Here is a 12485-nt window from a genome sequence, read left to right on the forward strand (position 1 = left end):
AACCTGCTGGGCTCCGGGGATCCTTCCACCTCAGCCTTCCAAGTAGCCGGAACTATAGGTACGCGCTACCACGCCCGGCTGATTTTTTGATTTATTGTAGAGATGAGGTCTCGCTGCCCAGGCGGGTCTCGAACCTGCGGGCTCAGGCAATCCACTCACCTCAGCCTCCTAAAGGCATGGGATTACAGGCTGAGCCACCGAGCCCGGCTCTTTTAAAAAAAAAAAAAAAAAAAAAAAAAAAAAAATATATATATATATATATATATATATATATACATAAAGAATAAAAATGAACATTGGTAGGGTTATGGAAAAATTGGAACCTTTGGGCACTGTTGATAGGAATGTAAAACTGCCACTGTGGATAACAGTAGGATAATTCCCAAAACATTACAAACAGAATTACCATATAACCCAGCAATTCAACTTCTGGGTATATGCTCAAAAGAATTGAAAACAAGGACCCAAACTCATGAACTCACATTTATACCCATGCTCATGATAGCATTATTCACAGTAGCCAAATGGCGGAAGCAATCCAAGTGTCCATCATTGGATGAATGAATTAACTATATGTGGTATGTATATACAATGGAATATTATTCAGCCTTAAAAAGGAAGTTCTGGCACATGCTACAACTTAGATAAACCTTTAGAATTTTATGCTAGTCGCCAAAAGACAGACATTATATGGTTTACATAATGTGTCTAGAGTAGTCAAGTTCACAGAAACAGAAGAGTGGTGGTTTCTAGTATCTGTGGGTAGGTGGAAAGGAGAGTTGTTAATAGGTATAGAGTTTTAGTTTTGCTAGGTATAAAAGTTCTGAAGATTGGTTCTACAACAATGTGAATATACTTAAAACTACTGAGATAGAACTTTTTTATTTTAAAATGGTTTAGATGGTAAATTTTATGGTATGTGTATTTTACAACAATTAAATTTCTTTTCAAAAAGCTATAGAGGTATAATTTAAGCTTTGGCAGTGTGTGGCTTGTATTTAAGCCTATGGAAACAATGTAGATTAAGTAGAGGGTTGACTGGAGCCTGAGTTGTGGAACATTCCAAATTCAGAAGTCAGGGAGGAGAGGAGGATTCATTAACTGAAAACAGGTGGTCAGAGAAGTAGGAAAATAACAAGGAGGATATAGCATACAGGAAGCACAGGGATTGATTAGCTGTGTCATGTTGCTAAAAAGTGAAGTAAAGTCAAGCACTTGAGCACTGATATTAGCAAGGTGATTTTCTTGGTGACCTTAGCTAGAGATATTTCAGTAGAGTTATAGGAGTTGAAATTTATTTATTGGAGGGGGTTACAGAGAAAATGGCTAACTTATACAGTCATTTGATTTAAGAATACAAAAGTACAGTAAGGATGGTCTTTTCAGTAAATTGCACCGAGTCAGTTGGGTATTTGTCTGAAAAAATAGTAATGTTGATTCTGACCTCACACCAGATAATCAAATCAGGATGAATTATAGATCTAAATATGCAAGGTAAATTGTGAAAATTCTAGAAGAGAATATGAGTATATTATCATGACTTTGGGATGGGCTACCTTAAAATTAAGACTTCCTCGTTTATTTTTTGTCTTTTTTTTTTGAGTTGGAGTCTCACTCTGTCACCCAGACTGGAGTGCAGTGACTGCTCCCAGTCACCACAGCCTAGACCTGCTGGGCTCCAGCTATCCTTCCGCCTCAGCCTCCCAAGTAGCTGGAACGACAGGTGCGCGCTACCATGCCCGGCTAATTTTTTGATTTATTGTAGAGATGAGGTCTCGCCTGCCCAGGCAGGTCTTGAACCCATGGGATCAGGCAGTCCACTCACCTCAGCCTCCCAAAGGCGTGGGATTACAGGCTGAGCCACCGAGACTGGCTATGACTTTCTAGTTATTAAAGCATACTCTTGAGATTGGAATGGAAGGGGGTCAGCCCCAGAGTGGAATAATACATACATACATATGCATATTTGCAATATATATGCTGGTCATATCCAGTACTTATAAAGAATTACTACCAATCAGTAAGAAAAAGACAACCCAGAAACCACCACCTGTTTATTAACTGATGAATGAATAAAATAAAATATGGTGTATCATACAATGGAATATTATTCAGCTATAAAAGGGAATTGGTGCTTCAACATAGTTGAACCTTGAAAATACACAGAGTGGAAACAGTGAGACACAAAAGAATGTACTGCATGATTCCATTTATATGAATATCCAGAATAGGCAGACTTGTAGTGACCTAAAACAGATTAGTGATTGCCAGGAGGGAGAAAGGTAGAATAGGAAGTGACCATAGAAAGGTTTCTTTTTGGAGTGATGAAAATCTTCTGAAATTAGATAGTGGTGATGGTTGAACAACATTGAGCATGTACTAAAAGTTACTGAATTGTTCACTTTGAAATGGTTAAAATGGTGATCTTTATGTTATATGAATTTTGCTTCAAAAAACCCAATAAAAGTGAATATAAGGCCTGGATTGGCAATTTATTAAAGATAACCAATTGGTCAGTAAACATGTGACAAAGCACTCAACCTCATTTGTTACCTTGGAAGTTGCAAAGTATACCATGATGGAACACACCTGCCAGGATGGCTAAATAAAAAAATATTGACAATAACAAGTGTTGGTGATGATGTAAGGAACTGGAACACTGTTACAGTCTGATGACCTTTTCAGTTAGAAAACTTAGGGTCAACTAAAGCTGAAGAAATGCATATCCTATGATACAGCAATTTTACTCCTATGAGCATACCTAACAGAAAGGAGTTCTTATTTCCACCAAAAGAAATGTACAGGAATGTTCATAGCAATGCTAATCATAATAGGCATCTACTGCAAGCAACCTGGATGCCCATCATTAGCAGTATGGAAAAATATTGTTAGAACGGAATGCAGCTAAGTGCACTGGCTCATACCTGTAGTCCCAGCTCTTTAGGAGGCCAAGGCAGAAGCATCTCTTGAAGCTAGGAGTTTAAGACCAACCTGAGCAACGTAGCAGGACCCTGTCTGTACAAAAATAAAAAAATAAAAAATTAATTTGGTGTGGTGGCACATGCCTGTGGTCTCAGCTACTTTGGAGGCTGAGGTGGGAGAAAGGCTTGAGCCCAAGAATTCAAGGTTACAGTGAGTTATGATTGTACAACTGCACTCTAGCCTGGGTGACAGAGAAAGACTATCACTTAAAAAAAAAAGGAATGTTACATACAGCCATCAGTCTCAAATGTTTTATTCACAGGATGTCTTTACAGCTCTTTTTTTTTTTTGAGTTGGAGTCTCCCAGACTGGAGTGCAGTGGCCTGCTCCCGGCCACCGCAGCCTTGACCTGCTGGGCTCCAGCAATGCTTCTGCCTCAGCCTTCCAAGTAGCCAGAACTACAGGCATGTGCTACCACGCCCAGCTAATTTTTAAAAAAATTTATTGTAGAGACAAGGTCTCACCAAGTTGCCTGGGTGGGTCTCAAACCTGTGGGTTCAGGCAATCCACTCGCCTTGGCCTCCCAAAGTGCTGGGATTACAGGCCTTTACAACTCTTAAAAATTAGTGAGGACCCCAAGAGCTCTTTCTTATGTTATATCTTTCTTTTTGTATTTTATTTTTATTTATTTCTTTTTCTTTTTTTTTATTATAAAGATGGCTACAATTCAGGGTTAGGTATACAAACGTTGATTATGCAGGCACCCTTGTTGATGAGGTATGCCCCTCCCTCCCCTAGCAGTTTTCCTCAACTGCCAATCCCACCTGCCCCCCCCAACAGTTTCCCAATACTGCCAATCCCTTTCTTATAGTATTATAATCATTGTTCAGGGTCCACTTAGGAGTGAAAACATGGTACTCTGTCCTTTGTTTCTGTGATAGATCGCTGAGTATGATTGACTCTAAATCCATCCAAGTTGCTGCGAAGTTCATATGTTTGTCCTTCTTGATGACTGCATACTATTCCATTGTGTATATGTACCACATTTTTTTAATCCAATCCAGCTTCTATGGGCAACATGGTTGGTTCCATGTTTTTGCTATTGTGAATAGAGCTGCAACAAACATACCTGTGCAGTATCTTTTTTGTAGAATGATTTGAGTTCCTCCTAGTATATTCCCAATAGAGGAATTGCTGGGTCATATGGAAGGCCAATTTCTAGTTTTTTCAGATACCACTACTGTCTTCCAAAGAGGTTGCACTAGTTTGCATTCCCACCAGCAGTGTAGAAGCGTTCCATTTTCTTCGCATCCTTGCCAGCATCTGTTGTTGTTCGTTTTATTAGTGATGGCCATTCTTACTGGGGTTAGGTGGTATTTCAATGTGGTTTTGATTTGCATTTCTCTAATGATTAGTGAGTCCGAGCACTTTTTCATGTCTGTTGGCTGCCCATAGATCTTTTGAGAAGTGTCTATTCATGTCTTTTGCCCACTTTTTAATGGGGCGGTTTGTTATATCTTTCAATATTTACTGTCTCAGAAATGAAATCTAGGAAAAATGACACTTATTTAGTTCATGGGCCCTGATCCTTGGCATCCTTGCGACCATTGGTACCATCATTTTAATGATATGTAGCTCTGTGGCAATCTATCATATACTTCAACAGTTCCTAGAGAGAAACAGAGGCTACTGATAAGCGGCTTTCGGCCTTTGACTCGACTCGTGTCCTCCCCCATCTGCGACCTGTCCTGCCCCCTGGGGCTGCTGGGACTACCCTTCCCCTTTACACAGTGGTTTTTGCTCACAAGCTTTTCTACAACAGTGGACAATAAAGTGCCTGTGTCCTGAAAAAAAAAAAAATAAATAAATCATGTTAACATAAACATTTTGTGATAATTATATTTTTCAAAAGTATTTAGTGAGAAAGTTGAAAAATATAATTATAATAAAATGTTTATATTAACATGTGGTTTATTATTTTTAATGAACTAAATAAGTTTTTCATTTTTACACATTTCTTTAATGCCTGGACTATAAGATAGCTGCATCTCTGCTTCTACATTTACTCTGTTAAATTAAAAGGTATGGGTCTATCTTGTTCTTTGAATGAGTCTCTTATCTGTGGCACCTGTTTTGTAACATCATTCATTAATTATTTGGAAAATATTGCTTCATTTAGTTATGCAGATACTCCTGACTTCGGTGCATTTTTAAAATAAAATATCCAAGAAATAATATTTGTTAATATCACCACTGATTCCATCAGAAAAGTCTTTTTAAGTATTGGAAATGTCAGGCTCACTGTGGCTGATACAAGCTTTCTGAAAGTCTAATTTTTACTTGTAAGCTAGAATTGTGTCATTGATGAATACAGCCAGTTTTTCTTAAAGTGACAGATTAATTTTTTAGTTTGCTGAGATCATCATAGTCTGAATCATCATAGTTTATCTATCTGTTAATCACTATAGTTTATCAATCCATTGATCTTTCTTTTCTTTCTTTCTTTCTTTCTTTTTTTTTTTTTTTTGAGTTGGAGTCTCACTCCATTGCCCAGGCTGGAGTAATCTGTTGATCTTTCAAGTAAAAATTGAATGCCAATGGAAAAAATAGCTAGTTTGACCTGTTATTAAAACTATCAAGTGCATGCTTTTCTTCAAAACAATCTATTTGCTGTGCAGCAGTAGCCTGTTTCATCACATGGAATATTAAAAAGGTGTGCTCAGAGGCTGATACTTAATAAAACTAATAATACTTACTGATCATCATAGGCATTCTTTTTTAAAAATTTTTTGTATTTTAAAGATGTGGGGTACAATCAGGGTTAGGTATACAAATGTTCATTATGCAGGTACCCTTGTTGATGAGGTGTGCTCTCCCCTCCTGGCAGATTCCCACCACGGCCAATCCCATGGTTCCCCCCGCCCCCCAGCAGTTTCCCACTATTGCATCATAGGCATTCTTAAATGAATCTGGCACTATTTTTCCTGCAATTCAGACAATGAAGAAAGCAGTGACTATGTGCGGTTTGTTGCCACTGTTTTGATTCAAGCTAGGGCACCAGCAATTTTACTCACCATTGCTATTTAATATTAACATGATTTTCCAGGATAAGTCATGAGATTAAAAAAAGTTGAATATCTTAGCACCACACTGGTGTTTGTTACCAAGAATTTACATAAAAGAGGATCTTCTTTAGTTATTATTAGGTGTTGATATTAGATGAATACAAATAAAACACTAAGTCCAGATATGTAAATTAAAAGTCTTTTTTTTTTTGAGTTGGAGTCTCACTTTGTTGCCCAGACTGGAGTGCAGTGGCACGCTCCCAGCCACCACAGCCTCGACCTGCTGGGCTCCGGTGATCCTTACGCCTCAGCCTTCCAAGTAGCCGGAACTATAGGCACTTGCTACCACATCCGGCTAATTTTTTATTTATTTAGAGATGAGGTCTCACCAAGTTGCCCAGGTAGATCTTGAACCCTCAGGCTCTGGCAATCCACTCGCCTTGGCCTCCCAAAGTGCTGGGATTATAGGCTGAGCCACCGCGCCCAGCTGATTAAAAGCCATTTGTAAGACAAGTATAATTCAGTTTTCCTGTTTGCAATCTGGTCTTCCTGTTTGCAGCTTAATCTGTAATTCAAATTATTATTGTATTTGAAAATTGTACTTCTGTGATTTCTTTTATTGATTTTTCATCCAGCAGGCATTTATGAATGTCACATATACAGGTCTCTCAACTATTGTGTGCACTTTTCCAGTCAGTGTTTTCCTGCAAGATGATTCAATGTCCTTTTTATTTCTAGTTTCCAATAGTTGTAATAGAACAACTTTGGCCTTTAAAGAGCTCATTATGTCTTTTTAAAATATGTAATTCTTTTTTCTTAAAACTCTGAATGATTAGTCTCCAATCATTGCAGCTTCTATTTGAGAAAATTCTATTGGATAAGACATAATAGGGCAAATTATAAACATCTACAAAGCCAAGGAAAAGTAACTTTTGTCATATGTTTCTTTTTTTGAGTTGGAGTCTCACTCTGTTGTCTAGGCAGGCATGCAGTAGCACACTTACGGCCACCCCAGTGTCGAACTGCTGGGTTCAGGGGAATCCTTCCACCTCAGCCTTTGAAGTAGCTAGAACTACAGGCACATGCTACCATGCCCAGCTAATTTTTAAATTTATTTATTGTAGAGACAGGGTCTCGCCAAGTTGCTTGGGCTGGTTTCGAACCTGTGGGCTTAGGCAATCCACTCATCTTGGTCTCCCAAAGTGCTGGGATTACAGGCTGAGCCATTGAGCCTGGTCCATATGTTTATTTCTTGTTGCCTGGTTTGGAATAGATTTCTTCCTTCTATGAATCAGAGAACTCTGTTATGTCAGTTTATATTTTTCAGCATCTTTTGATGCTGGGATTACAGGCTGAGCCATTGAGCCTGGTCCATATGTTTATTTCTTGTTGCCTGGTTTGGAATAGATTTCTTCCTTCTATGAATCAGAGAACTCTGTTATGTCAGTTTATATTTTTCAGCATCTTTTGATGTAGACAGTACAATTTTGGACTGAGAATAAAAGTTTTCTATTCTTCTTTTTAAAAATCAGCATCTAAGCTGGGCATGGTGACTCATGCCTGTAATCCCCGCACTTTGGGAGGCAGAGGCAAGAAGACTGACTGAACCCCAGAGGTTTGAGACCATCCTGGGCAACTTGGTGAGACTTTGTCTCTACAATAAATTTTAAAAATTAGCTGGGCATGGTGGTATGTGCCTATAGTTCCAGCTACTTGTAAGGATCGCCTGAGCTCAGCAAGTCAAGGCTTTGGTGGCCCTGATCATGCAACTGCACTCCGGCTGGGGTGACAGTAAGACTCTGACTAAAAAAATCAAAAAATAAAAAACAAAACCCAACATCCAAAAATAATCAGATTCATAGAAGCAGAGAGAATGGTGGTTGTCAGGGGCTAGAAGGGGGTAATAGGGAGATGTTGAATGTTGGTCGGGGGTATAAAGTTTCAGTTACGCAAGATGGGTAAGTTCTGGAGACCTGGTGTACTTACACATTGTGAATATAGTTGACAGTACTATATTGTGTACTTGAAATTTGATTTTATACTTATTGAACTTTGGTAAAACTTTTAAGTAATGAAAGTAGTCTCAAAAAAGCCAGACTGGGCATGGTGTCTTATGCCTGTAATTTTCTTATGGGTTAAAGTACAAGTTGGAAGAGTATCTCTACTCTGCAAAACATCATGTGACAGACATGACACCAAATCTACATTACCATCAGCTTTGTTGAGGAAGAGGGAAAATAAGTGATATAGGACTCGGGACACCTAATTTTTTTTTTTTTTTTTTTTTTTAATCAGAGTCTTACTCTGTCATCTAGGCTGGAGTGTAGTGGCATGCTTGTGGCCACCACAGCCGCGAACTTCTGGGCTCAGGTGATCCTTCTGCCTCAGCCTTCCAAGTAGCTGGAACTACAGGTATGTGCCACCACACCTGGCTAATTTATTTATTAATTTATTGTAGAGATGAGGTCTCACCATGTTGTCCAGGATGGTATCAAACCCCTGGGCTCAGGTAGTCCTCTTGTCTCTGCCTCCCAAAGTGTTAAATTACAGGCATGAGCTACTATGTCTGGCCAAGGCTACCAGACTCTTAAGGGAAATTCTCAGAAGCTATTGCATAATTCTTTTGTATTTCTTTAGGCAGAACCCAGTTACATGGCATATCCATGTAACTGCAAAAGAGCTTGAGAAATGCAGGGTTTATATTGGGTGACTATATTCTCAACTAAAAGTCATGGACTCAATTGATATTAAAAAAAAGAGGAATAACAGATATTTGAAAATAACTAATAGCCTGATACCCAAGCCTTTGTTCTAGTAGACAATGTTAAACATACAAACTCTTGTAGATTCTCATTCAGTTGATCTCATTCTAAGATTCTGATTCTAAGATTCCTTCTCTTAGATTCTGCTTGAGTTGACTTATATTGTTTTCTAAACTTTCATAATTGCAACAAAATCCCAAGGTGATTGAGAGGCAGATCAAAATTTCAGCACCTACATTGTTTTCTAAACCTTCATAATTGCAACAAACTCCCAAGGTTTTGTTGAGAGGCAGATCAAAATTTCAGCACCAGCTGGGCTTGGTGGCTCAGCCTGTAATCCCACGCCTTTGGGAGGCTGAGGTGAGTGGATTGCCTGAGTCTGCGGGTTCGAGACCCACCTGGGCAACTTGGCGAGACCTCATCTCTACAATAAATAAAAAATTAGCTGGGTGTGGTAGCGTGCGCCTGTAGTTCCAGCTACTTGGAAGGCTGAGGCGGAAGGATCACCGGAGCCCAGCAGGTCGAGGCTGTGGTGGCCGGGAGCAGCCACTGTACTCCAGTCTGGGTGACAGAGTGAGACTCCAACTCAAAAAAAAAAAAAAAAAAAAAATTTCAGCACCATTGAATTGACTTACTTCCTTAATTAATTCCTTCCACTTTCTCTCAGGAACTCTAATTTCCTTGTTCTCTCCTTAACTCATTTTAAGTGCTCTCCAAGCCTTTTATTTCTCATATGAATTATTTTCAGTTATCTCTCATTGCTACCATAGATATTTTACTTCTCCTATAACACAAACTAGGAATTAAAATATACTTCTTATCTTTCAGACTTGGCATCCAGAGATGAGCCCAGGAAGCTATCTCCAAAAAGGGATATTTATGAAACAGAATCTTCCCAATGGGTTAGCATGGAACTATTTAAAACCCATAGTCCTGAAAGATCGATTTTCAGAGATATTTGGGAATGCAAATGTCATTTTGAGCAACAACAGGAACAACAGGAGTGCTATTTCAGGCAATTTATGATCAACCATGAAAACACACCCATTTTTAGACAACATACTTTACTTACGCAAGCATTTTATCATAGAGAGAAAATCTCTGAATGTAAAAAATTTACAAGAAACTTCAGTTACCATTTGTTCTTTAGTCACCACAAAAGAACTTATTCTAAAAAACTTTCTGAATGTAAGAAATACACAGAAATTGTTAATGCACCATTCCTTATTAAACAACAGAGAATTCAAAATGGTGACAATTGCAATGAATGTAAGGAATGTTGGAAAGCCTTTATTCAGTACTCACAACTTAAACAAGATCTGCGAATTCATAACAGTGAAAAACGCTATGGATGTAAAGAATGTGGGAAGGCCTTTAATTATGGCTCAGAACTTACTCTGCATCAGAGAATTCACACTGGTGAGAAACCTTATGAATGTAAGGAATGTGGGAAGGCCTTTAGACAACGATCACAACTTACTCAACATCAGAGACTTCATACTGGTGAAAAACCCTATGAATGTAAGCAATGTGGGAAAGCTTTTATTCGTGGCTTTCAACTTACTGAACATCTGCGACTCCATACTGGTGAGAAACCTTATGAATGTAAAGAATGTGGAAAGACTTTTAGGCATCGCTCACATCTTACCATACATCAGAGAATTCATACAGGTGAGAAACCATACGAATGTAGGGAATGTGGAAAGGCCTTTAGCTATCACTCAAGCTTCTCTCACCATCAGAAAATTCATTCTGGTAAGAAACCTTACGAATGTAATGAATGTGGGAAAGCCTTTTGTGATGGCTTGCAACTTACCCTACACCAGAGGATTCATACAGGGGAGAAACCCTATGAGTGTAAGGAATGTGGGAAGACTTTCAGACAGTGTTCACACCTCAGAAGACATCAGAGAATTCATACTGGTGAGAAACCTCATGAATGTATCATTTGTGGTAAGGCCTTTAGACTTCATTCACACCTCACTCAACATCAGAGAATTCATACTGGCGAGAAGCCCTATGAATGTAAGGAATGTGGGAAAGCCTTTAGCTATCATTCAAGCTTCTCACATCATCAGAGGACTCATTCTGGAAAGAAACCTGATGAATTTGAGAAAGTCTTTAATCGTGGCTTACAACTTAATCTACATCAGGCACTTCATACTCGTGAGGAGCCAATAAGGTTTCCTCTTTTTCCTCCGTCCTAGTCTAGCATCATGAAGTTGTTTTTGGAGATATATATTTTCTTTGTTTTCTTTAAGTAAAAAGTTGATAAAATGCTGTTTCATTAGTATTGATTTATTTCGGTAATCATTTAAAATCAAATGTTCTTTTTCAAGGGGAAATGAAAAAGTAAAGAGTTAAATCTGCTCTGATTTTAATGTTGTTTCTGAATTATTGCGTTAGCCACTATTAAATTTTCTAAAATAATATGTTTTCACTGAAACCAGTAAAGTATAACAGAATAATTTCGTTCCTTCCCACCAATCCCTGAGATAGGTAGTATATGTGTATTGCTTCTTTTTTTCTGTTCAAATATACTGCCAACAGAATGGGTTTGTTGTATGTGTGGAAGAAGTTTTACCCCCTATAGTGACATTTCACAGCAACTTGCCATTTTCACTTTAAATAAATAGTCAAGAACACTATTTCAATTCAGTACATGAAGATGTGACTCATTCTTTTTAATGTTTCAGGAATTTTCTGGAAAGGGATTTATGTCAGTATTTTGAACCATTCCCTATAGTAGACATTCAAGTTGTTTCTAATCTTCATTCAGAACTGCATGTAGTAAATATTCTTACATTCCTTTGTTTTTATTGATAGATTCCCAACAATAGGATTAAAATATCAGGTGTGTGTGTGTTGATGATAGATTAATCTTAAAAAATGTTTTTAAATTTACCAAAAAAGTAATGTGAAAATTAACTCTCTCCTGATATTCTATCTTATAGCCACTTACTTTCTCTCCACAGGTACAGTTGCTACTATCAGTTTCTTTTGTGTTTTTCCAGGTACATTTCCTAAATTCTTTGAGTGAAAATGGATTAATAATATTTGATTTATTACACATCCTCATCATTGGTTCACATTTGGTCCACTTTCATTTGTTAATATATTGTAGGAATTAACATACTGTGCCAATTATCAAGTTACTGTCTCTTAACCTCAAATCCTTCATTGTGTGCTCTGCAGTATTGGACCTGGGCTCTGTAAATGTTCCTCCTTTGCTAGCTGGCATGATGTTAAGCTTTGTCATTAGAATGCTAAAGGGACACAAAAGGAGAAGTTTTTTGGGTTTTTTTCCCTTTTCCTAGTTTTGTTTCACACTTGGCAGACTCTTGTAGTAAAGGCAGTATTATCGGCATCTGGCTCCTGTGGTGTGAAACATCTATCAGCACTAGCCTCCACAAACTTGACCTAACATGCACTTGGGAGGCTTCACAGCATAGATAAGGTGTTGTGGCATGTCTCTGAAGATGGCTTCCCCCAGCCACCCAAGCAAATCCTACATCTCTGCCATTCATTGAGCCATGTCTAGGCCTTTCCAAGAAGGCCTGGTTCTTGGCCCTGTGAGGGAGTGGGATATTCTCTATCTCAATCCATAACTTTCCCTTCCCAGGGTCAGCACTGCTTTTGTATTCCAGGAATAACCCAGGTAAAACTTCAAAATATTTTGGATAAAAGCAACCAATGGCTTCATTAGCACTGATTATATGATAGATTCATTTATGTT

General features: G+C 38.3%; 1 protein-coding gene across 5 annotated transcripts in view; it reads left to right on the forward strand.

The window, feature by feature from the left end:
- ZNF461 (zinc finger protein 461) overlaps positions 1-11118 on the forward strand; it is a 40069-nt gene extending 28951 nt beyond the window's left edge. For 3 of the 5 annotated variants that reach the window (XM_008073656.1, XM_008073657.1, XM_021706759.1), the window contains one exon: positions 9578-11118. In XM_008073656.1, coding sequence (XP_008071847.1) covers positions 9578-10956 — 1379 coding nt within the window. In that variant the 3' untranslated portion in view covers positions 10957-11118. Of the gene's footprint in view, positions 1-5527; positions 5636-8368; positions 8400-9577 lie in introns of those variants that run through there. The other 2 variants (XM_008073658.2, XM_021706760.1) reach the window with 2 other exon arrangements.
- The last annotated feature ends 1367 nt before the right edge of the window (positions 11119-12485 follow it).

The sequence above is a fragment of the Carlito syrichta genome, unplaced genomic scaffold (genome assembly GCF_000164805.1).
Source record: "Carlito syrichta isolate Samal-C Ts95f unplaced genomic scaffold, Tarsius_syrichta-2.0.1 Scaffold315987, whole genome shotgun sequence".
Taxonomy (NCBI): domain Eukaryota; kingdom Metazoa; phylum Chordata; class Mammalia; order Primates; family Tarsiidae; genus Carlito; species Carlito syrichta.